Here is a 26,081-nt window from a genome sequence, read left to right as displayed (position 1 = left end):
TGCATTGTGTAGAAAACAATACAACGGTATTTTAGGTATGGGATTGGAATTGTCTGCTCTGTTTACATTTCTATCTGCAACATTTCTCACCTCATTGAATACACCCCTAGTATCCATTGTCATCCCACAAAGCGGGACATTTCAAAGGGCTTCCAATAGAGGAGCACAACCAGAACCCTGTGATCGTGCTAAACTCACCCCCTCAATCTGATCGTAAAAGGTAGGGAATGGTTTTTAGATTGTCTTCTAACGAAGTAAAACATTTAACAGAATAAATAAGTCAATATTATCAATCAAAGAACAGAAAAGTTTATATCAAATCTAAATATTTCAGGAGAAACTTAACCTAACCCATAACTTTGTAGTAATAAATGTACACTAAACAAAACAATTGACCTTCTCAAAATGTTTGCAATACCAGGCTTTTTTTACTGAGGGAATCTCTGTATTGAACTTAGTCTTTTTTGAGACCATACTGAACTGATCTGTGTAAATCGGTAATTTTACCTGCTGCACCTCCATGTTTCAAAGACCATGTGCAATGGCTCTATAGTACTCCTCTGTATTTTGGTTGATTGTATATGTTACGTGACCATTGCCTGTATTACTTTCTAGGTGAAATCAAGTTTTTCTTTTTTCTAATGTTACCATTCTTGTAAACATCTTTCTGTCAGGAATTATTTATCTCATGATTATAACACAGTATCACACAGAATTAAAGTACTTTTTTATTTTCAGATTTAAAGATTTATATTCAGTAAAGCATATGTATGATGTTGACTGTAATGTAAGCGAACTACGAAGCAAATTAAATTTATACATTTATGTACAAATTTTTTTCTTCTCAATTGGTGCACTAAATTGCATTAATATTTTACAAACAAATGCTCCCGAGTGGCGCTGCGGTCTAAAGCACTGCATCTCAGTGCTAGAGGCGTCACTACAGACCCTGGTTCGATTCCAGGCTGTATCACAACTGGCCGTGATTGGGAGTCCCATGGGGAGGCGCACAATTGGCCCAGCGTCGTCCAGGTTTGGCCAGCCTAGGCCGTCATTGTAAATAAGAATTTGTTATTTAACTGGCTTGCCTAGTTAAATAAAATAAAGGTAAAATAAATAATTATTTTCTGATTTCAGATGTGCATGATATCATTTTTTTTTTTTTTTAGACAGTGACATGAGGTTGATTTGCAAGTGTTTTAAAGCTATACTTTAACACTTTTGTAATTATAATTGTAACACTATTTTATATATTTATTGTTGTCAGCAGAGATCTTTTTGATGTCCCGCCTTTCTCTTGTTTTTCCCACATTGCTTTGCGGTGTATATAAAACGCATGCGCAAATTACATCCACGAGGTCTGGACATTTCACTTTGATCAATAGAACAGCTAGACTCTAGCAAGTCGTGTGACACCGATGCAAATAATAACCTTGAAGAATGTTTTGATAAAGAAAATGACTTCGTCATTTGTTGGCGAGATGATGACTGGCCATTTGATGCGGATCTTGCAGTAAGTTGTCAGTCCTCTGATAGCATAGCTAGCTACTACAAACATAAATGCTGTTAGCTAGTAGCTTGCTATATTTAGCTAGTGCTGACTATTGGCTATCAGTATCAGAGATTTTTTATACCTTGTCCGATGATTTAAATCTTTGCTGTTCACATCATGAACCTCTGTGATTACTTTTTTTACAACTATGAGGACTCAACTAGCTTAAAATTGTATGTCTAGTCTGTGCACGTGGTCTGTAACTTGACCCAAGAATGTTGCACGATGCGTTATAACAATGTATCAATATGTTGCCCTTTCTAGTGTCTTCTGATGCAATGTTGCAGGATGGATGACAAACCGATACAGGACACGTGGTAAGATATTAAATTGGCTACTCAACAACTTGAGCTCTGAACAGTAATTTAACATTGCTTGAGTCCAACTGAGACCATATCATTGTCCTATGATTAAAATCTGTATCTGCTGTTCACATCATGAACCACAGTGATTATTACTATTACATTATTAATGAGGACATGTGCATTAGCCTATAATTGGTATTATTTTGACTAGCTTTGATTGTACTGTTATTTTAACCTTCAATTTTGGCGCAGATCCAACAGAATGCAGTTGGTGGTGGAAAGGATGTGACTTGGACCAGGAGATCAGTTCAGTCCACAGTCCATTCCCTGATACCACACGGAGGCATGTATAGGACATAGCTACAGAGGAGAGGCTCTTGATTTCTTCAGTGCTGTGCAACAACTCACTATGTGGGTAATGGGTATGTATTATGTAGGTAATCCTATAGGGTAGATTTAATCTGGATGTGCATGCAGGCTGTTTTAATGATTACTACCAATCTGACAGTCTTCCATGCCTGGGAGAGATTTATTATTGAACTTCATTGAGTGTAGACTCTTCAAGTTTTCAGTTATATGGCAAGGTTATTGTGTAATAATTATTTAGTATGCTGTCAAAGGACATCCCTATTCACACTAACCTTGAGTTTCTGTTTTGCCCCAGGCTTCAGCAAGAGGAGTGCCCTGGAATGTCTTGTTTTCCATGGTGAAATTGACTACAAAGACGGCACCCCAGGCCTTGTGAAATTACAGTACAAATTGATATAAGCATTTACTATCCCTTGTCAAATGAAAATAAATGTTTGGGATAAACACTACAAAGTATGTTAATTTGAATGACTGATCATTTCAGAAATGTGTGAAGTGTCTCATATAGTGCTGTCTTGGCAATAGAACATTGAAGGTGAAGGTTACACAAACTCGATTGAAATGCATGTAGGGAAATTGGTTAACCTGGCCGTTTACTAGAATGGCTAAACCATGGTAGCATGAGAAGTTGAGTGGTCAGGACCAAAGCCTGCATATACTGTGCAATGAGAGGAAATTAAGATTTGCTTACATTGATACTGAGGGATTTACTCAGCCTATTCAGTAGTTGACATTTTGCCTGATGCAACAAAGTTGACACTTATGGCAGGGTGGTGCACTCCCTAATGTGAAGTATGCAACCAATTGTGTTCGCTACAAATAACATGTATATACGGCCTGTACGTACAGCACGGAATGTTCAGGCCGACCTTCACCGGAAGTGCCTGGAGAAGGGGGAGGAGATTATTGTGCCACGTTGATGGAGCCGAAGACCAGTGCGGACGTGGAATTTCATTGAATCTGCATTCTGCAGCCGAGAGCTGTCGCCTTGTTAATAAGCTTGCACAATAAAGAAAAGGGAACTAGCACGAGTGATCAACGTTTTTGTCGCATATCGACTGTGTATGTATGTGTTCATGTTATAAGAGCGAACAGAACTGAGAAGGTAAGACATTTTTGGATTAGCTAGGTGTGTGACCCTGTTGTACAGTATTTCGCTTAGCTCTTCTAGCCATAGCTATTCTAGCCATATTGCTAGTTTCTAGCTCGCAGATTGTTCTATTACTGTACTAGTTAGCTAACTACTGAGTTCATTGGTGTATTCGATCAGAAACCACTCATTTGCAGCTGTCTGTTTTGTTTTCTTACAAATTAAATGTTGCTGTCAGAACCGTAGTCTCATTGAAAGGTACCTACGCATTTTTAGCAGTTGCTGCGTGGCTTCTTATTTTAGCTAGCGTACCAGCGAACCATGTACTTTGCTGCACAAACAACTTGTCTGTGTCATCTCCTTTGAATGGAAAGTTCCTTTTGTGTGACTTGGCTATCTATTCAGTAATAATGGATGGTGACTACACGGAATCCATTCAAAATGTCTGTTTCATTTGAATGTACCTTTGCCCTCCTACCCTATTTACAGCCATATAAAACTATACCCAGTTCAGAGACACCATATCCAGAACCCTTATTCTGTATTTGTGCTCTTTGATTATCAGACGTTAGCCAGATGTTAGCCTACATATCTGCCATTGTATAAAGTGACTGTAGATGAAGAGGAGAGGTGACTATTTTCAAGACCATTTCATTATCAATTGTGATCCATTCTTTCTGTGTGCTAAAATCATTATTCATTCTTGTTTGTGTTTTCTCCCCATCAGGATGAAGCTCAAAGAGATCAACCGCACGGCCATCCAGAGCTGGAGCCCAGCACAGCACCATCCTGTGTACCTGGCAGCAGGTGTTTGTGTTTTCCTGTTTTATACACTTCACTGAGCATCTCTGACATTTTTGACAGTAGGGATGAGGTATTTTCTGCATATGCATTGTTCTTTCGAAGGCCAAACCCACCATTAGTGTGTGTGGCCAAATACCACTATTTTCATGTCATCTGACCACCGCCTGGAGTTTGCTAAAGGCACTTGGATTGGAACCGGTGCTATAGTCATACGAAAATAGAGGTCTTTCGCATCGCACACCAGCTGTGGGTTTGGCCTTCGAAAGAACGACGCTAATGCAGAAAATACTTCATCCCTACTGTCAAATATGGTGGTGGGTCTTTGATGTTATGGGCTGTTTTTCTTCCACTGGTCTTGGTGCCCTTGTTAAGGGTTGAATATTTGTTGTCTGAACAGCTGTCCAGTTAGTGCGTCTACCTGGTCAGGTATTGCTGACCCCTCACCTGTCTGTCTCTGAGTCCAGGTACGTCAGCCCAGCAGTTGGATGCCTCCTTCAGTACCACCGCCTCTCTGGAGATCTTTGAGCTGGACCTGGCCGACCCTTCTCTGGACATGAAGCTCCGCGGAGCATACTCCTCCTCTCACAGGTAGGGAAACCTTAGCCTTAACCCTAACCCAATCAGAGGAAGTTTTCTTTCAACAGGATTCTTTGTAAATTATATTTCTTCAGATATCTCAAGTAGTAGGGTAAACCCAGTTAGGGAATAATAGTTGTGAAAACTGTAGTGATTAAAACTCAGGTCACTGGAACAAACAAGTATAATCAATCAACAAAGAATGGTGCAATACAAGTTCCAACATGGGTACAACAATAAGCATCAGAGCAAGTCAACTCTTTGCTAGGTTTAGAAAACATATGTCATAGATCCGACTGCTCTTATCTCTCTTCACCAGATACCACAAGCTGGCGTGGGGTCCCCATGGCATGGATGCACAGGGTCTCCCATCTGGAGTGCTCATCGCGGGGGGAGAGAATGGTGACGTCATCCTGTACGACCCGGCCAAGATCATTGCTGGACACAGTGACGTTGTCATCGCTCAGAGTGACAAACACAGCGGGCCAGTCAGAGCCCTTGATGTCAACTCCTTCCAGGTAGGTACACCTAACTAACTAACTATGCTTTCACTAACAGCTTTGGCTTTATACTGTTCTGTGCATAATATGCACATTCAGATATTGCTCAACTCACTTGAACTTCTTACTTTTGTTTAATAGGAATACTAACGTTTTCATCTACTGACCTTTGTAGACTGGTCTACCAACTTTGTCAAGTGTATCTCATTGTGTTTGTTATTGTGCTTACATTGTCACCCCATGTTAGCTAGTGATAATAATGCATTACTTCCCTCTCACCTTCCCCAGACCAACCTGGTGGCTTCAGGAGGTAATGAATCAGAGATCTACATCTGGGACCTGAACAACTTTGGCTCCCCGATGACACCAGGCCCTAAAACTCAGGTAAGACCCATGACACTAGAACATGTCTCTGCACGGTTAATTAAGAAACGATTGAAACTTTTGGAGTGCTTTACTTAAACATTTTCATGGATGATCTAGTCTGCAAGGATCCTGCACCCAGGTATTTTAATAGTAGAGGAACATTTGAGTGAGCAGGCTGTTTGTTTATTTCAGCCTCTGGAGGACATCAGCTGTGTGGCGTGGAACAGACAGGTCCAACACATCCTGGCCTCGGCCAGCCCCAGCGGCCGCGCCTCCATTTGGGACCTCCGCAAGAACGACCTAATCATCAAAGTCAGCGACCACAGCAACAGGGTACGTACCGTAATGCACGTCTGCTGTTTACGGCTCAGTCTGCCACTTGTGAACCCAGCAACAATGTACCCAGCAACACGCGTTTGTCCGTGTCTATCTGTCGGCTGTTAAAGCCTCAGTCTGTCACTTTCATCTCCAGTTTAAAAGTACTCTCCCTGGCCTGCAGCTTTCTATAAACTGTGGGGGTGGGAAGATTTTTTTTTTTTGGGACAGACAGACAGGATTGGCAACCGTATAGGTCTGAGGCTTTTGACATCATTTTTTTTCATTTCGTTCCACTGTTCTGACAAGCAAAATAAAGTACCGGTTTATATTGTTCCTTTTTAAACCTCTGAAATATATATATTTTACATTTAGCTCGACATTTAAATTACTTCACCAATCAGTGCGGATAGAGCAGCTTGCTGTGGAGCGGGTAAGCAATTTAATCTGTATAGGAAAGTCGTTAAGAGCAAATTGTATTTTGCCGTAACCGCATGGTTGAATCATAATGAAAGACAACCGCATACTGTGCTGCCAGTCACAGTGTAGGGCGCAAGATGCAACAGACAGTTTGAGGAGAGAGGATGGAGGAAGCTTGCCTTGAAGCGCTGGGTATCTTATGACATGTATTATCTGAATCAGGCCCACAGAATTATACCTACGGAGGAGAGGCTTCTATGGAGGAACTTTGAATGTCTTTGAACTTCCGAGTTGGTTTAATGTTGGACCAGAGCAAACGTTAGCTAACAAGCTTGTGTGTGCGGAGCAGCACTAGAATTAAAAACGTGTCTTACCTTTTTGTAGTTAATAAATCCAGTGTGAAATGTGATAACTGTAGTATCCTTAACTAGCATTGGAAAAAGTAAATCCATTCTTCTCTAATTAAACATATCTTCCTAATTTATAATGTCGTCGGTAAGCTACAGCTGTGCTTCAGAGGGGAGGGGCAGGTAGCCTACACACACACCCACTGGCAAAGATTTCCAGCTGGCAGGCAGATACTGGAATACATTTCTGAGTGACAGAGTGAGGGCTTTGCATAGTGGGACAGAACGTTGCTTTTATTAACAGTTCTGTTCCGGAACAGTATAGATCACTTTAGTTTGGGTTCTGTTCCTCAAATCATTTAATTCGTTTCTGGTTTTCTGTTCTGTTCCCTAAACCAATTCCAACCCTTGGTACAAACCTAGTATTAACACCATGTGACAGATGGGCGGAGAGAGAACCACGCATTCATTATAAGAGTAAATTAATAGGTACGTGTGTGTGTGTGTGTGTTCAGATGCACTGCTCTGGGCTAGAGTGGAACCCGGAGGTAGCTACTCAGCTGGTGCTGGCCTCGGAGGATGACAGAATGCCAGTGATCCAGATCTGGGACCTGCGTTTCGCCACCTCCCCTCTCAAAGTCCTGGAGAACCACACACGGTAAATTATGACTTCACATTAATCTGGTATCCAGTCTTGAAGAAAGTAATGTTAAAACACTAACTGGCTGGCCTCTCGAGTGGCGCAGCAGTCTAAGGCACTGCATTGCAGTGTTGCGGCGTCACTACAGCCTGGGGTTCGATCCCAGGCTGTGTCACAACCGGCCGTGACTGGGAGTCCCAAAGGGCGGCACACAATTGGCCCAGCATCGTTCGGGTTAGGGGAGTGTTTGGCCGGGGGGGCTTTACTTGGCTCATCACACTCAAGGTACTCCTTGTGTCGGGCCGGGTGCCTGCAGGCTGACCTCAGTCGTCAGTTGAACGGTGTTTCCTCCAACACATTGGTGCAGCTGGCTTCCAGGTTAAGAGAGCAGGTGTTAAGAAGCGCGGCTTTGCGGGTCATGTTTCGGAGGACGCATGACTCCACCTTCACCTCTCCCGAGCCCGTTGGGGAGTTGCAGCAATGAGACAAGATCGTAATCCCGAAATTGGGAAGAAAAAGGGGGTAAAAAATAATAATAATTTTTAAAAAAAATAACACTGACAGTCCTGGTCCAAACTTTTGTATTGCATGGAATAATGGAGCCAAAAACAACACATTGAGGCTGACCTTTGTGAGACAATCACCCAGCAATGTGGCTGCAGTATGAATTTGTCCTTGCTTGCAAGAGGTGTCTGGGAGATAGGGGTGATCAGAACACGCTAATCTGGTGTGACCGCTAACAAAAGAATGGCACACCCAAGACTTGTCAGAACTAATGGCAAGTGTTCAGTAGATCGAATGTGATCAGATTAAATTATGCTAATTAAATCGGGGTGGTGTGTTCATCAGGGGTGTCCTGGCCATCGCCTGGAGTCTAGCTGACCCTGAGCTGCTACTGAGCTGTGGGAAGGACAACAGAATCCTCTGTTGGAACCCCAACACCGCCGAGGTGAGAGTGTGTGATCCGTTGTTTCTGTGCTATTCGTAGCATGGTCCCTAACTGCAAAGTAGACATACACACCTTTATTTAACCACAAATGTAACTCCATTCCTGTCTGTTGTTTATCTCCAGGTGCTGTATGAGCTGCCTACCAGTACCCAGTGGTGCTTTGACATCCAGTGGTGCCCCAGGAACCCCGCGGTGCTGTCGGCTGCAGCCTTCGACGGACACATCAGCATCTACTCCATCATGGGGGGCAGCAGCCAGGCTTTCAGCCAGACACAGGCAGACACGGTGGGTAACAGTTTCACACATGAACACTGTTTAGGTTGGAAACTGGCCTCCATGTTGGTTAGGGTTACAGACACGGTTTGCTCAAATTCTGAGATTTAAAGTGGAAACTCGCTTCAATTTTGGCCCATCATTGGAGACACTTGATATGAATGAATACCTAATCTGTAAAAAAAATAAAACATTGTTAAATTTGCTGCTCTTTGGCATGTCTATGTTCTAGATCAGCACTTCGTTTGGCAACATGGATCCGTTTGGGATGGGACAGACCCTGCCCCCCCTGCAGCTTCCCAAGGCCCCGGCTGCCCACACCACCATCACTCCCCTCAAGAAGCCTCCCAAGTGGATCCGCAGGCCCGTGGGGGCCTCCTTCGCTGTGAGTCACTATCTTCTCTGCCTTCATTACTTTGCAATGTTTTTCAAGTCGTATGCATGGATGCATGATGTACAGTATGTCACTCAGCAGTATCATCTCCTCCTGCTGCTTCCTCTTTCTCTCACCTCTATAGAAATTCTATTGAGATGTTGAAATTGTACTAATAAGTTGTTCTCTTCCTGTTTCCCCCCCCCCTCCAGTTTGGTGGTAAGCTGGTGTCGTTGGAGAACATCAAGCCCAACCCCCAGCAGCCTCAACAGCCCACAGCCCATGTGGTTCACATTAGTCAGGTGATCACGGAGACGACCTTCCTGGAGCGCTCGGCCCAGCTGCAGGACACGCTGGCTGCAGGCAGCTTCATTGACTTCTGCCAAGAGAAGATAGACTCTGCCCAGAATGAGTTTGAGAAGACCGTCTGGTCCTTCCTGAAAGTAGGGATAGGAACTTTGACTTCTATTGTTAAAACATAGGTTTTGTTTCTTGCTGTATTTCACAGTATGGCTGGGCTGTTACTACCAATGTTAAATTGTGTTTTCAGGTGAACTTTGAGAATGACACTCGTGGAAAATACCTGGAGCTTTTGGGATACAAGAAGGAGGAGCTAGCAGCAAAGGTGAGGTTGGAAATGAACTGTCACTGAATGTCCTCAGGCCTTGTCGGTCTGTTGTCTGTCTGACCTGTCTGGTCCTAATGCTGTCTGTCAGCCTGGTTTAATTCTGCTGGGGTTGTTCCTTTGTTCACAGATTGCAGCAGCATTAGAGGGAGAACCTATTCAGCCCGAGGAGGTAAGGACTTTGTATGTGTGGAAGAAACATATATTTAATTATTTGTGATATCACGATAAACAACATGGAATACGGTTCAGTGTGCGGTAAAGTAGATGGTACTGCTGCTAATGGAAATGCAGAGCAAATGTATCTGCTCATTCACTTTCTTTAGCGTTGGTCTCATTGCTCAAACAGGGAAGTGGTAGGGGCATTGGGAAACTGTCCAACTTGACTAACTATCTAGGTTTCATACTAGAGTTGTTTATGTGACTACTAGAAGGAAGTAAGAAAAGTGTTGCTTCTTATTCATGCCCTTGGCCTTTCAAGTTAGGACAACTGAAAATCGTTGAATTGCTTTCCTGACTTTTGTCATAGATCATCATTTAATATAATTTGGTGAATTTCACATCACATATTTCAATTGTACCTTATATTTTCTTATCTGCAAGACAATGCTATTTTCTCATCTGCTATTTTCTCATCTGCTAAAATTAAAGCATATTTTGTGATTCTGACATTGCTTAACCCGGGCTCAAAGATAACGGTACTAATATCTCAATGGACACAATCAATGACATTTTATGAATATTGTTGGGTTTCCAACATGTCAGTGATTCTGTTGATTATTTATCTACGACTCTCAATTTAATGGCTCTCTCTGCTGAACTCTGTGTGAATCTGGCTCTCCTCTCCAATCCTACTCCTCTCCTACACCTTTCCTCTCCTGCTGTATGAATGTATGCAGCCCGCCCCTGCTCCTGTCCCCACCTCTGATCCTGAACTCGAGGCTGAACCTGGACCAGAGGTAGTGCCCATTCCCGCTCCGCAGCTCAGCGCTGAGCCTGAGGTCCTTCCTCCCATGCCTGAGGCGGCTGTTGAGGCCACCCCCGAACCTCCGCTTGAGCCCGCCCTCCAGCCCGAACCCGGACCCCAGCCAGAGCTTGCCCCCCCGCTCAGCCGTGACCTTTCACCTTCTGATCCTATGCCTGTCCTCCAATCGGAGCCTGTCCCTACTCTTGACCTCAGCGCAGAACCCCAGCTTCTTGCCCCTGTTGCTCCCATTGCTCTCCTGCCAGAGTCTGACCCAGCTCTGGCCCCTCCAGCTGACCTGCAGCAAGTACCCGTGTTTGATCCCACTGCCTCCTTTACCCTCCAGCCTCCGACAGAGTTCAACCAAGTGAACTCACTGCCTGTATCTGAATTTGATCAGGTAGCTTTGCAGCATGTATTAGAATTTGACCTGGTGGCCTTGCAGCCTGTATCTCAGTTCAACCAAGTTGACTTACAGCCTGTTTCTGCGTTCAACCAGGTGGACTTACAGCCTGTATCCGACCTCACCAACCTGCAGCCAGTACCCGGCTTCGACCCAATGTCATCGATGCCCAGTCTGCAGCCGGCAGCCCAGCTGGACTTGGTTCCTCCTCCTGTCCCCACCCTGCAACCTCTAGCAGACCATGGACTCCTCTCCACGGACCTCCCACCTGAAGACGCATTTGACCTCATCGCTGCTACAAATCTCCAGCAAGCAGCGGAACTGGAACTCACACCTGCTCCGGAACCAGAAGCGGAAGATCCATTTGACCTCATCGCCGCTACAAATCTCCAGCAAGCAGCGGAACCGGAACTCACACCTGCTCCGGAACCAGAAGCGGAAGATCCATTTGACCTCATCGCCGCTACAAATCTCCAGCAAGCAGCGGAACCGGAACTCACACCTGCTCCGGAACCAGAAGCGGAAGATCCATTTGACCTCATCGCTGCTGCAAACCTCCAGCAAGCAGCGGAACTGGAAGTGACAGGAGCTCTGGAACCAGTGGCAGCAGAAGTAGACCTGACAGAGGCTGAGGCCCCTGAAGCTGAGCCCATCGCCCAGGAAGAGATGCCAGTAGATGAAGAGATTCCTCTGGAGGAGGTACCCTCTTCTCATCCCGTCAGTCCATCCCAGAGAAAGACACATCGTGCTGTTATGCCATTGTTGTTCATCGCTAAACTGTAAACCTATTACATTAGTATTACTATGTTATTATATTGCTACGGTTATGTTGTAACATTGCTTTCACATAGTGTCTCATCTATAACTCTAAATAACTCACCCAATTTTTATCTCCCTATTTTCCTTCAACTTCACTTTCTCTCTGGGGTAGACTCACACCATTTTTTTTGTTTTACTTTGCTGTTTTATGGTTATATGTAAATTCTCCGTGAGAGTAGATGGTATAGTGGTATGGAATAACTATTGTTTTGAGTCGTTGTGCTTTCGAGTACATTTCCCATTGACATCAAAGCATCAACAGATGATTTACACAGTAGTTGGAGTTGTGCTCATACTCCAGTGAAGGTACTGCTCTCGTTCAAATAACATTGATAAACTCCCTCTGGTCTGTCAGGAGGTGGCTCCACCAGTCGAAGAAGAGGAAAGCCTCCCAGAGGAGGCCCCAGCTCCAGTCCCCGAGGGCGTTAAACTCTGTGTCAGTCAAGGTAAAGATCAGTTAATATCAATCTGAATCTCTATTTGTAATTGTTCACAGTTTAGGTTGACTGTGTGCTGCTGTTTGTTGAAGTTTAAAAAGCAAACAGTTGTGTGTTGGTTTGTCCTGTCAGGCGTGGACGGCCTGATCACCCAGGCCCTGCTGACCGGGGACTTCGAGGGCGCAGTGGAACTCTGTCTCCATGACAACCGCATGGCCGACAGCATCATCCTGGCCATCGCCGGAGGGGCGGAGCTTCTGGAGAAAACACAGAGGAAGTACTTCACCAAGACTCACAGCAAGATCACCAAGGTAACCAACACTGGTCACTGTAAGTTCATCAAGGCAACAAACACACTAAAAACACTGGTCCAAAAGACTTCTCAACAGCTTCTACCCCCAAGCCATAAGACTCCTGAACAGCTAATCATGGCTATCCGGACTATTTGCACTGCCCCCCCACCCCACACCCCATCTTTTTACGCTGCTGCTACTCTGTCTATTATTTATGCATAGTCACTTTAACTCTACCCACATGTACATATTACCTCAATTATCTCGACTAGCCGGTGCCCCCGCACAGTGACTCTGCAGCGGTACCCCCCTGTGAATATATAGCCTCCCTACTGTTATTTTATTTTACTTCTGCTCTTTTTTCTCAACACTTTTTTGTTGTTTTATTTTACTTTTTCATTAAAAATAAATGCACTGTTGGTTAAGGGCTGTAAGTAAGCATTTCACTGTAATGTCTGCACCTGTTGTATTCGGCGCATGTGGCCAATAAAATTTGATTTGATTTGAAGATCACCAAGGTAACGAACACCATGACCATGATGTCAGTCAGTGTCATGGTCATGTGATCAGGTATTGTTGGCTACCAGTATTCCTGTATTGGCTACTGTTCTACTACTGATTTACTGTCAATGCATCCTCTTGCAGCTGATCAGTGTGGTGGGGTTGAGGAACTGGCAGAGGGACATGTACAGTATTGATTATGGTCATATTGATTCTTGCAGCTGATCAGAGGGAGGTCTACAGTGCTGATGACAGAATGTCATATTGAGGATTGGTTTTTGATTAACAGCTGATCAGTGCAGTGGTGATGAGGGACTGGCGTGATGTGCTGCAGACCTGTGAGCTGCAGAACTGGAAGGAGGCTCTGGCTGCAGTCATGACCTACGCTCAGCCTGAGGAGTTCTCCTCTCTGTGTGGTAGGAACTGACACTCTCTCTCTCTGTCCCTCTTTCTCCTTCTCTCTTTCACACTCTCTCCCTTAAAGCCAATTTATGCTAACTCCGAAAATGCGATCCGGAGGCCAAATAGAGCTCTGTACCGCATCGCTGTATACCTCCCACATTTTTTAACAATGCAGAGGGCTCCATATAGCTCCGCATTGACATTATTGGTTGACGGCAGGTGGGGGCGGGAGGTCCTGTATAAACACAAGCTCACTTCCTTGACAACTTCCTTCACAACAGCTCTGCTCCGGGAAGCGCAAGAAGCATGAATGTCCTGACTTCTGCAGAGGCCGTATCACAATAAATGCTGTATGGCCTCTGCAGATGTTGACCATGCAAGGCCTTTTACGCTCTCGCTTTCTCTCTTGCCCTTTCACTCTCTCCCTCACTGGCCTTTCTTTCAATGTTTCTCTTTCCATTTCTGCCGCGCGAACCAGTTGGGATGTGAATTTGAACCTAACTGTGCTGCTGTCTCTGTAGACCTGCTGGGCTGCAGACTGGAGGCCGTGGAGGACAGCACGCTGCAGGCTCAGGCTTGTCTGTGTTACATCTGCGCTGGCAACGTGGAGAAACTGGTGTCCTGCTGGACCAGAGCCCAGGACAGACACTGCCCTCTCTCTCTGCAGGTACGCGGGTGTGTGTGTGTAATGTGTATGTCAGTTTTGTGTGCGACTGCCTTTGTCTCTCTAGACATGGTTGTGTGTGCGTAGGTCTAACTCTATGTAATGTTTATATTCCGGCAGGACCTGGTAGAGAAGGTGGTGGTGCTCCGCAGGGCGGTAGAGCAGACCCAGGAGTCTGGTCCCTCTGCTGTGGGGCTTCTACTGGGCGAGAAGATGAGTCAGTATGCCAGCCTGCTGGCCTCCCAGGGCAGCCTCACCACCGCCATCGCATACCTGCCACAGAACACAGAGCAGGTCAATGATACTACACAATACATTTGCCCCACAATCTGCCTCGGGTTTACTTGTTTAGAACCGGAATGTAACGTCCATTCTACTGATTCTAATTGTACGGTATTTGCTCTACCGCCAGGTTGCAGTACTGCAGCTGCGTGACCGTCTCAGCAGAGCTCTGGGCCAACAGGCTCCTGCTGCAGGTCCAGCCCTAACCCCAGTAGCCCAGGTCCAGCCCCAACTCCCATCCCCCCAGCCCAGGCAGCTCTTCGCCCCTGCCCAGCCTTCTATGGTGTCCCAGCAGCCCGCACCAGCCCCTGTGCCTGCCGCTGCCCCTGCACCACAACAGTATTATCAGCCGGTAAGTGACGGTGACAGTCACTCACATAGCCTCATCATTAGCCCATAAATGTTTGATCCTCTCTCTTAATGCTAACATTGTCAGCACAGTCTTGGGTGCCCTTTGGTCTTGTTTCTACATGTTGTGTGGCCGGTGACTCTGATGGTGTTGAGCTGTGGGTCCTCCATTGTGTGGTCATCATTGGTGTGTGTACCATGCGGTGTGTGTGTATGTGTGTGTTCTCCAGGTGAGGTCTGCCTCTACAGTGACCTCCTGGAGTAACCAAACTCCCACAGCTCTCCCCAGTGTCCCTCCTCCTCCTCATCTAGGCCCTGCCACCACAGAGCCCCAGGTACACACACACTAGTCCTCACCATGGCTGTGACCAAACACACCTGTACCACACCAGCAACTTTGCTTCAGCTTTTTGGGCTTGTGTTCAATAGTCCTCAATCTTGACTAACTCTGAAATCTAACTCTTAATTCTAGCAGCGAAATAAACACAGATCTCTACGTAACAAATGTTGTTGTTCAAATATTTGCCCTGCTTTCTTTGACGGTAACTACCTGCTATAATTATTAGTGCCGGTAGCTTTCCTCCCCAAGTCTTTTCCCTGGATGTTTATATGTCTCTTTGATGGCTTTGATCTTTTCTCTGGTTGACTGTAGTCCCATTTGGTTTGGCTGGATGACAATGAATTTATTAATTACATTGATTCAAATGGGATTGACACTGATTAAACCAATGAATTGTTTTTCAATGGTCTCATTACTAAGTTTTTTTTTGACATGCTGTGGTTCTACTATGGGATCAATACGTTACTACTCTCTTCTTTTGCAAGCGCTCCTCTTGCTATTGTGGTACGATTTAGACTTAGCACGCATACCAAGCACTGGGTCACAGCCATGTACCCCTGACCTCTCACCTCTGACCACCTACCTCAGGGTCACTGACCGACCCCAACACCACCACCACTACCGCATGATCCTGGTCTGTCTCTCTACCTGACCCTTTACCTCCACAGTCACAGCTCCAACCCCCGTTGTCGTACGTCAGATAGCGCGACGGTCTTCTACACTGCTCCTTGCAACACGTGTCGCGTCAGAATGACGCCATCTGTTGGAAGGCAAATCTCCGACCCCCTGTTCCCATGGTCCCCACACCAGCTGGTCACTTACTGTGGATGCTGTAGTATGCATGTCACCCTGTTGATACCCCAACCCACCCTGGATGCATTTATGGTTTGTCATGCATGTCTGTGTGGAGCACCTGATCCAACCTCTAACCTTCTAAGACGGTGTTTCTTAATTCTGTTCCTGGAGACCCAAAGGGGTGCACATTTGTGTTTTTTGCCCTAGTACTACACAGTTAATTCAAATGATCAACTCATCAAGCTTTATTTATTTAAATTAGGTGTGTAATGCAAAGGCAAAACAATTAAGTGTATCCCTTTGGGTCCCCAGGACCAGGATTAAGAAGCACTGCTTCATGTCTGTCTGTTTCTTTAGTCCATATCCTGTTTGTCTCTTGTCTCTGATTCACTCACAGCTCTTGTGTTACACTATTTTGTACTTCTATCTAGTTGTCTTAAATATAACTGCCCAGTGTTTTGAGGTGGGGTTTTTGAAGTGTTTTTTTCCTCCAATTTATGCTTTGGCCACAAATACGAGTAAACAACATTATTTGGATATGAGTTAACATAATATTAACTTTTAAAAGTGAGATTATTACTGGGCAGTTACTTTAAGATCCGTGAAGGGGAGTGAACAAGACCAGAGGAGAGGGAAGATCTCTCTGGAATGAAACCCAGCCCTAGTCGTGGTTATGAGCCAGGCTGCTTCCCAAATGGAAGCTTATTCCTTATATAGTGCACTTTATAGGCTAGGGAATAAGGCTCTGTTAAAAAATAGTGCAATATATAGGGATTAGGCTGCCAGTTGGAATGCAGCCGCTGAGTCTGTGACGTCATCTTTTGTGTCTGTCCTGTCTTTGCAGGCTCAGCCGACACCCCCCATGTATGGGATGCCTCCCACTGGGTCGGCTGCCCCCCCAGACTCCTCGGCCGCTGCATACCCCCCCATGTACTCACATCAGTACCAGCGTAAGTGTCTCAAACATCACTACCACTTCCAGGTTATAGGGACTCTTCTTCGTGTAGAAGGAAAATGGCAGCCTGAACACCTATAAGTGTGTGTCTGCTGCCACCAACAGGTTTGGAGTATACACTGAGTAGCGTCGAGCTAATCATGGCTTCGCACATACAGGTGCTGGCCTTGGGTATTCTATATACAGTTAGTCTGACTTCGATGCCCCGTTTTCTCAATTTAAACCATCAAGCATTTTCTGGTGGAGAATGTTTGCCTAGTGTTCTCTCTTTTGAATGTTCTTTGCTAATTAGCTCAGCCTTGAGCCTTCTATGGCGATGTTTCTAAACCTGAAATATCGCCCTTAATTGAGAATTAGCATGTTAGGCTGTTAACTATCTCTCTGCATGATGTCCCATTCTGAAAAACACATTTCATGCCTGATAGTCTATCTATAAACATCTACATGCTTTTGAATGAAGTTCTAACTAAGTTGAAGCATTTTTCTGTAATGTTACCATATTGTAATTATTAACAGAGAAAATGCTTCCATTTAACATTTCCTGAACTGCTAGAAATTATAATGCATGTTACTACTGTTAAAGAACCACAGTGAGCACTGTTAAAGTTAGTCTTTAACGTAACTACGTGACTAATGCATGCTGTTCTCTCTCCTGTGAACCCTAGCCTACCCTCCGGCCAGCCAGTACAACCCTGGCACTGGTGGCCCAGCTATCTATTCACCTCTCCAGTACTCTACTCCTCCTCCTCCCTCCTTCTCTTCCTCCTCACCCCAAGCCCCAGCTCCAGGCTTCATGCCCCAATACACTCAACAACCCCTCTACCCACCTCCTTCCATGGGCCAGCCTGTGTCCTCCGCTCCTTCTCATCCTCCTTTCTCTCCTCCTCCACTGTCGTCTGGAGCATCTTTCCAACATGGTGGACCGGGGTCGCCTGCCTCTTACATGCCGCCGCTTCCACCGACCGGATCCTCAGGTACACAGCCTGATCCGGCCTCTCAGAGAACAGGTCTGCACTGGTTTCGTCCCTCTCTCCACCCGCCAATCATCTACATGACAGTACTCAGAGGTGTCACTGGATCTGTTCCAGCATCCACACTACAATACCCCTCAGAAAGAAGCAGTGTATTGGACCTGTATTCTAAAGTGGCATGCTAGTGTGGGTATTGGAACATAGCCATAGTTCTGTTTGAATGGCCGGCCAAATGTGGATAGGGAATGTCATGTGTAGCGTCAGAGACCAGCATAGGATGCTAATGGTGGTTATGGAACTGGTCTTAATGGAGTAAGTGACCGAAAGCAGCTGTTTAGACGGTGTCCAACTGTAAGGTCATAGCGGAGCCAGGAGTCAGTGTGTGCTATCTATCTGCTTAGTGAGCCCAGTGCAGCCAAGCAGAGACGGCCTTCAGACCGTCAACAGCAGCTGTTGTTCCAAGCCTCTCTCACACTTCTCTCCTTGGGTGGGGAAAGCTGAGGTAGCATTTCTCAGCTGAGACACTGTTACTCCTCTGAGATATGGTGGTTACTTATTAACAGAGCCCTGCCTGGTCTTTTGGGGAAACCGAAGTGTGAGAGGGTTGTTAGATGGTATTAGCATTACCACATTGTTCAATTAAATGCGGACTTTATTAGGTGTAAACATTTACAGGTACAGTAACACTCACTAACAACACATTTTGAGTATGCTATTATTAGTTCCCTAGCTATCATTGTCATTAGCATATATATTACTGTTTTCTCTCACATCTGCCCTGTTGGCTCTGGGAAGTGTTCTAGAGTGTATTTGTTTCATCCACAGAGGGATATAGTCCAGACACTACCTGTTTCATGGAAGGTGAAGGTGAATTGAAACAGACAGCTCTGCTCTGCTACTTTACACAATTACTACCTGTAAATGGCCGCCACCGGCCTGACCAGGTCATACAAATCAATGTAATCACTCGCCAATCAAAAGCGCTCGCCAATATCCCTGATGATCAACAATGTGGTAGTTGCATTGCCACTTCTGTTTACAGGTGAATGTTCAATCAATTTTAAAACCAGCCAATTTTTTAACATTTGCTATCACATAATCAGCTTTTTCATAGACCTGAAGTACCAAGGACATAATCATAACTGCCATGTTGCTGTTGATAGAAAGGTAAACATGGGTATGAGTGTCAGTTGGTTGACCCAGATGGGTGGTGGTCTGGGCAGGAGCGTAAGCGGGAATGAATGGGTTGGTAAGTTAGTCAGATTGGTCTGGTTCAGAGCTTTGCTTGGCTATCTAGGGCAGGCAATACCCTGATGAAAATGGCAGGCAGGGGGATCATGGTGATTATGACTATATTTAGGGGTCAGCGCAGGCTACGCTGCACTCAAATACCATTACATTTAGCCTGAAAGACCTGTTTTGGTCATTTGCTCAAATGGCAAGAAAATTAGCGGTTAAGAGCGTTGGGCCAGTAACCGAAAGGTTGCTGGTTCGAATCCCCGAGCAGACTAGGTGAAAAATCTGTTGATGTGCCCTTGAGCAAGGCACATAACCCTAATTGCTCCTGTAAGTCGCTCTGGATAAGAGTGTCTGCTAAATGACAAAAAAAATACGCTTTGCTCGTTGTCTTGCTGATGCACTATGAAATATGTATAGCTAGCTGCTTTAAGTAATTACAAATCAGAGCAATCAAAGCAATGATAATATTTTTGCTTATAGCCATGCTGCCCAGAAATCATCATACAAAATATTCAATATCCCAATACCAGCTTATGAAAAACAACTCTTTAAAGGCCCATTATCTGTACCAGAGTAATTCCGGTGTTGTGCTGTGATTAGCCTAGGTGCCAGTCTAACTGTGGTTGTTTCTCTTTCCCAGCTAGAGTTAGCAAGGCTAGCTAACAATGTAGCATGTGTGAGTGCAGAGACAGTGGCACCCAGGCTGTAGTGAAGAGACAGGTGAGTGATGGGTTTCTCTCTGCTTGTCAACAGGCCCTCAGAATGGCTGGAACGACCCTCCTACCCTGAGCAGAGTGCCAAAGAAGAAGAAGGTGAGACCTATCACACGATCAATTACACATTGTGTGTGTGTATGTGTATGTATGTATGTATATATATATATATATATATATATATATATATCGATACACACACACACAGTGGGGAGAACAAGTATTTGATACACTGCCGATTTTGCAGGTTTTCCTACTTACAAAGCATGTAGAGGTCTGTAATTTTTATCATAGGTACACTTCAACTGTGAGAGACGGAATCTAAAACAAAAATCCAGAAAATCACATTGTATGATTTGTAAGTAATTAATTTGCATTTTATTGCATGACATAAGTATTTGATCACCTACCAACCAGTAAGAATTCTGGCTCTCACAGACCTGTTAGTTTTTCTTTAAGAAGCCCTCCTGTTCTCCACTCATTACCTGTATTAACTGCACCTGTTTGAACTCGTTACCTGTATAAAAGACACCTGTCCACACACTCAATCAAACAGACTCCAACCTCTCCACAATGGCCAAGACCAGAGAGCTGTGTAAGGGCATCAGGGATAAAATTGTAGACCTTCACAAGGCTGGGATGGGCTACAGGACAATAGGCAAGCAGCTTGGTGAGAAGGCAACAACTGTTGGTGCAATTATTAGAAAATGGAAGAAGTTCAAGATGACGGTTAATCACCCTCGGTCTGGGGCTCCATGCAAGATTTCACCTCGTGGGGCATCAATGATCATGAGGAAGGTGAGGGATCAGCCCAGAACTACACGGCAGGACCTGGTCAATGACCTGAAGAGAGCTGGGACCACAGTCTCAAAGAAAACCATTAGTAACACACTACGCCGTCATGGATTAAAATCCTGCAGCGCACTCAAGGTCCCCATGCTCAAGCCAGCGCATGCCCAGGCCCGTCTGAAGTTTGCCAATGACCATCTGGATGATCCAGAGGAGGAATGGGAGAAGGTCATGTGGTCTGATGAGACAAAAATTGAGCTTTTTGGTCTAAACTCCACTCGCCGTGTTTGGAGGAAGAAGAAGGATGAGTACAACCCCAAGAACACCATCCCAACCGTGAAGCATGGAGGTTGAAACATTATTCTTTGGGGATGCTTTTCTGCAAAGGGGACAGGACGACTGCACCGTATTGAGGGGAGGATGGATGGGGCCATGTATCGCAAGATCTTGGCCAACAACCTCCTTCCCTCCGTAAGAGCATTGAAGATGGGTCGTGGCTGGGTCTTCCAGCATGACAATGACCCGAAACACACAGCCAGGGCAACTAAGGAGTGGCCTAGCCAGTCTCCAGACCTGAACCCAATAGAAAATCTTTGGAGGGAGCTGAAAGTCCGTATTGCCCAGCGACAGCCCCGAAACCTGAAGGATCTGGAGAAGGTCTGTATGGAGGAGTGGGCCAAAATCCCTGCTGCAGTGTGTACAAACCTGGTCAAGGCCTACAGGAAACGTATGATCTCTGTAATTGCAAACAAAGGTTTCTGTACCAAATATTAAGTTCTGCTTTTCTGATGTATCAAATACTTATGTCATGCAATAAAATGCAAATTAATTACTTAAAAATCATACAATGTGATTTTCTGGATTTTTGTTTTAGATTCTGTCTCTCACAGTTGAAGTGTACCTATGATAAAAATTACAGACCTCTACATGCTTTGTAAGTAGGAAACCCTGCAAAATCGGCAGTGTATCAAATAATTGTTCTCCCCACTGTGTGTGTGTATGTATGTGTATGTGTGTATATATATATATATATATATATATATATATATATATATATACACACACACACAGTGGGGGAAAAAAGTATTTAGTCAGCCACCAATTGTGCAAGTTCTCCCACTGAGAAGATGAGAGAGGCCTGTAATTTTCATCATAGGTACACGTCAACTATGACAGACAAATTGAGAGAAAAAAATCCAGAAAATCACATTGTAGGATTTTTTATGAATTTATTTGCAAATTATGGTGGAAAATAAGTATTTGGTCAATAACAAAAGTTTCTCAATACTTTGTTATATACCCTTTGTTGGCAATGACACAGGTCAAACGTTTTCTGTAAGTCTTCACAAGGTTTTCACACACTGTTGCTGGTATTTTGGCCTATTCCTCCATGCAGATCTCCTCTAGAGCAGTGATGTTTTGGGGCTGTCGCTGGGCAACACGGACTTTCAACTCCCTCCAAAGATTTTCTATGGGGTTGAGATCTGGAGACTGGCTAGGCCACTCCAGGACCTTGAAATGCTTCTTACGAAGCCACTCCTTCGTTGCCCGGGCGGTGTGTTTGGGATCATTGTCATGCTGAAAGACCCAGCCACGTTTCATCTTCAATGCCCTTGCTGATGGAAGGAGGTTTTCACTCAAAATCTCACGATACATGGCCCCATTCATTCTTTCCTTTACACGGATCAGTCGTCCTGGTCCCTTTGCAGAAAAACAGCCCCAAAGCATGATGTTTCCACCCCCATGCTTCACAGTAGGTATGGTGTTCTTTGGATGCAACTCAGCATTCTTTGTCCTCCAAACACGACGAGTTGAGTTTTTACCAAAAAGTTATATTTTGGTTTCATCTGACCATATGACATTCTCCCAATCCTCTTCTGGATCATCCAAATGCACTCTAGCAAACTTCAGACGGGCCTGGACATGTACTGGCTTAAGCAAGGGGACACGTCTGGCACTGCAGGATTTGAGTCCCTGGCGGCGTAGTGTGTTACTGATGGTAGGCTTTGTTACTTTGGTCCCAGCTCTCTGCAGGTCATTCACTGGGTCCCCCCGTGTGGTTCTGGGATTTTTGCTCACCGTTCTTGTGATCATTTTGACCCCACGGGGTGAGATCTTGCGTGGAGCCCCAGATCGAGGGAGATTATCAGTGGTCTTGTATGTCTTCCATTTCCTAATAATTGCTCCCACAGTTCATTTCTTCAAACCAAGCTGCTTACCTATTGCAGATTCAGTCTTCCCAGCCTGGTGCAGGTCTACAATTTTGTTTCTGGTGTCCTTTGACAGCTCTTTGGTCTTGGCCATAGTGGAGTTTGGAGTGTGACTGTTTGAGGTTGTGGACAGGTGTCTTTTATACTGACAACAAGTTCAAACAGGTGCCATTAATACAGGTAACGAGTGGAGGACAGAGGAGCCTCTTAAAGAAGAAGTTACAGGTCTGTGAGAGCCAGAAATCTTGCTTGTTTGTAGGTGACCAAATACTTATTTTCCACCATGATTTGCAAATAAATTCATTAAAAATCCTACAATGTGATTTTCTGGAATTTTTTTTCTCAATTTGTCTGTCATAGTTGACTCTTACCTATGATGAAAATTACAGGCCTCTCTCGTCTTTTTAAGTGGGAGAACTTGCACAATTGGTGGCTGACTAAACACTTTTTTTTTTTTTTTTGTATGTATATATATATATATATGTGTATATATATATATATATATATATATATATATATATATATATATATATATATATATATATATATATATATATATATATATATATATATACTGAACAAGAATATAACCGCAACAATTTTCAAATTTTGCTGAGTTACAGTTCATATGAAGAAATCAGTCAATTGAAATAAATAAATTAGGCCCTAATCTATGGATTTCAAATGACTGGGAATACAGATATGCATCTGTTGGTCACAGATACCTTTTAAAAAATGGGCCTCACAATGGGGCTCAGGATCTCGTCACGGTATTTTTGTGAATTCAAATTGCCATCGATGAAATGCAATTGTGTTCATTGTCCATAGTTTATGCCTGCCTGCCCATACCATAACCCCACCGCAACCATGGGGCACTCTGTTCACAACGTTGACATCACAAACCGCTCGCCCACATGACGCCATACACATGGTCTGCTGTTGTGAGGCCGGTTGGACGTACTCTCAAATTCTCTAAAACGAGGTTGGAGGCAGCTTATGGTAGAGAAATTAACATTCAATTATCTGTCAACAGCTCTGGTGGACATTCCTGCAGTCCGCATGCCAATTGCACGCTCCCTAAAAACTTGAGACATCTGTGGCATTGTGTTGTGTAACAAAACTGCACATTTTATAGTGGCCTTTTATTGTCCCCAGCATAAGGTGCACCTGTGTAATGATCATGTTGTTTAATCAGCTTCTTGATATGCCACACCTGTCAGGGGGATGGATTATCTTGGCAAAGGAGAAATTCCTCACTAGCAGGGATGTAAACAAATTTGTGCGCACAATTTGAGAGAAATAAGCTTTTTGTGCATATGGAACATTTCTGGTATCTTTTATTTCAGCTCATGAAACATGCGACCAACACTTTACATGTTGCGTTTATATTTTTGTTCAGTGTACATTACACACTCACACGCTCTTTCCACCGTTCCAGGTTCCAGAGAACTACACCCCTCCTTCCCCCATCACGGCCCCCATCTTTTCTCCCCTCGGTGCCGGGGACCCCCAGCAGCCCCCCTCCATGCCCCCAGGCCAGGCCCAGAACCAGGCCCCCTACCAGGGCATGCAGCAGCAGCAGATGGCCCCCCCACCCATGAACCCTGGCATGCTCAAGACACGTGGAGGAAGTGTGGAGGGAGCGCCTGGAGCCCCTATTGGAGATGTCATACATGTACTGGTCTATTCCTATATAAATTGGTCTATTCCTCATTGAAATGATGAGAAACATATTGCTAGTGGATTCAATTACTAGTAGTGCTAAATGGCCTCAAAGCTCTTAACATTGTAAGTTGGTACAACTGCAACTTAGAAAGCTCCACAACAATTCCTAAGAATTAGTCTAAAACCCATGTACTCAGATTGTGCTAACCTTCCAGCCGCTGCAGTCCATCCCTGCTGAGAAGATCACTAAGAAGCCCATCCCTGAGGAGCACCTGATCCTGAAGAGCACCTTTGAGGGCCTCATCCAGAAGTGCTTGGCTGCTGCCACAGACCCTGTGAGTACAGCGTTTCTATCAAGTCAGTTTAGCTACGAAGTTCATAAATCGTCATATACAACTACTTTTCCTTAAGTTTTTATCATCAGTATAAAATTGTTCACACTTCCTCTTCAAACATTCCCTCAGTTTAGGGCTGTTGATATGCGTCTCATCATATTTCTCTCTCCCCGCAGCAAACCAAGAGGAAGTTGGATGATGCCAACAAACGCCTTGAGGCCCTCTACGACAAGCTACGAGAGCAGACAGTGAGTTTGAACAATTCTACATTGTTACCATTCAAAATTCCATGTTAGAATGTTGCATATCATTTTGAGACGTACACTCACACCACAAATCTCTCTCAATTTCTCTTTCTCACACTTTCGCTCTCTGTTGCTCTCTAGCTCTCCCCAGCCATTGTAGGGGGCCTGCACAACATGGTGCAGTGCATCGAGTCTCGTTCCTACATGGAGAGCCTCAACATCCACACACACATAGTGAGCAGCAGCAACTTCAGCGAGACGTCTGCCTTCATGCCTGTGCTCAAGGTGGTGCTGACACAAGCCAACAAGCTGGGGGTCTGAGCAGGAGGAGAGACCCTCACCCACTCCTCAGTCTGAGGTGAGATGGAGAAGAATTGGTCAGAGATGATGTCATAACAGAGATCAGGAAGTAGACATAGGGAGCCAGGTGTTTTTAATCAGCTCATTTCAGTGGGAGTTCCATGTGGCTCCCAGTGCAGATATTATACTTCCTGTAGAATCGTGAGATTTTACGACATCACTGTCCGATCCTTCTTCATCCCATTCTGGACTCAGAGACCCCTCCCCCTTCTCTTTTACAACTCAAACACAAGCTATGCCACCAGTATCACTACAGTATAGTAAACACATGTGGGACATAGGACCAAGATTTATTGATATTGCCAGTCTTATCGTTGTCACTGGGATAATATGTTAAAAAGCCAAACAACCCAGTTTTGAGGATCATGTTTTATGTTGTTTTTAGAAAAGAAAATGTTTTATTTTCTTGTTCATTTTCAGTGTAATCATGGTTTTCAGACAGAGCAGAGTGCAATGGGGGCTGCTCCCCTTTTAACCAGAGACTGTACTTTAAAACACGGAAACCAGAGACTGTACTTTAAAACACAGGCGGAATGCACGCTAAGATATGCCTGGGCTCATTGTCAGACTGTTTTAATTGGGTATTATTAATATCAGGTTTAATAACGAGGGAACTAGCTTTTTATAATGGTCGTCATGCCATCATAAATTTCACGCGACAGCGTCCATTTTTTTCTTCTCAGTTCTAGTCTTCAGTATGATTTAGGCTGTTGATTAAACAGTCTATTTGTCTCTATGTTGGTAAGAACAGAAAGACACTTATGTTGCAAATGGGACATTTTAAAATCGACAACATGCAATATTTTCAATAAATAGTATTTATTTAAAACATGCTGCTTCATTGTTT

General features: G+C 44.6%; 1 protein-coding gene across 7 annotated transcripts; it reads left to right on the top strand.

The window, feature by feature from the left end:
* The first annotated feature begins 1,355 nt into the window (after positions 1-1,355).
* Positions 1,356-26,063, top strand: LOC311127842 (protein transport protein Sec31A-like). Of its 7 annotated transcripts, none has more exons than XM_084159723.1 (33): positions 1,356-1,513; positions 1,817-1,869; positions 2,110-2,279; positions 2,522-3,331; positions 4,044-4,123; positions 4,585-4,708; positions 5,016-5,214; positions 5,485-5,580; positions 5,755-5,895; positions 7,160-7,302; positions 8,134-8,233; positions 8,357-8,518; positions 8,739-8,891; positions 9,092-9,322; positions 9,430-9,504; positions 9,635-9,676; positions 10,404-10,868; positions 10,968-11,570; positions 12,046-12,136; positions 12,260-12,438; positions 13,211-13,337; positions 13,845-13,990; positions 14,108-14,281; positions 14,400-14,621; positions 14,848-14,952; positions 16,597-16,702; positions 17,373-17,681; positions 18,504-18,545; positions 19,671-19,729; positions 24,068-24,304; positions 24,510-24,629; positions 24,806-24,877; positions 25,016-26,063. In XM_084159723.1, the coding sequence occupies exons 5-33, from the start codon at positions 4,045-4,047 to the stop codon at positions 25,193-25,195; spliced, it is 4,782 nt and encodes a 1,593-aa protein (XP_084015849.1). In that variant the 5' UTR covers positions 1,356-1,513; positions 1,817-1,869; positions 2,110-2,279; positions 2,522-3,331; position 4,044; the 3' UTR covers positions 25,196-26,063. The 7 variants fall into 7 exon arrangements, with proteins under 7 accessions (XP_084015849.1, XP_084015848.1, XP_084015853.1 ...); XM_084159722.1 differs by having other exon boundaries at positions 17,373-17,714; XM_084159727.1 differs by lacking the exon at positions 10,404-10,868 and having other exon boundaries at positions 17,373-17,714.
* The last annotated feature ends 18 nt before the right edge of the window (positions 26,064-26,081 follow it).

This window comes from Coregonus lavaretus, assembly GCF_964263955.1.
Source record: "Coregonus lavaretus genome assembly, chromosome: 4".
NCBI lineage: Eukaryota > Metazoa > Chordata > Actinopteri > Salmoniformes > Salmonidae > Coregonus > Coregonus lavaretus.
This window is presented reverse-complemented; position numbering and strand designations above follow the sequence as displayed.

What these genes read in the sequence shown, in the direction of transcription:
- LOC311127842 (XM_084159722.1), top strand. Translation starts at nt 4,045, where the DNA reads ATGAAGCTCAAAGAGATCAACCGCACGGCCATCCAGAGCTGGAGCCCA. An exon ending in TTGATGTCAACTCCTTCCAG is followed by an intron (nt 5,215 to 5,484) that starts GTAGGTACACCT and finishes CACCTTCCCCAG; the next exon opens with ACCAACCTGGTGGCTTCAGG. An exon ending in TGCCACAGAACACAGAGCAG is followed by an intron (nt 14,282 to 14,399) that starts GTCAATGATACT and finishes CTCTACCGCCAG; the next exon opens with GTTGCAGTACTGCAGCTGCG.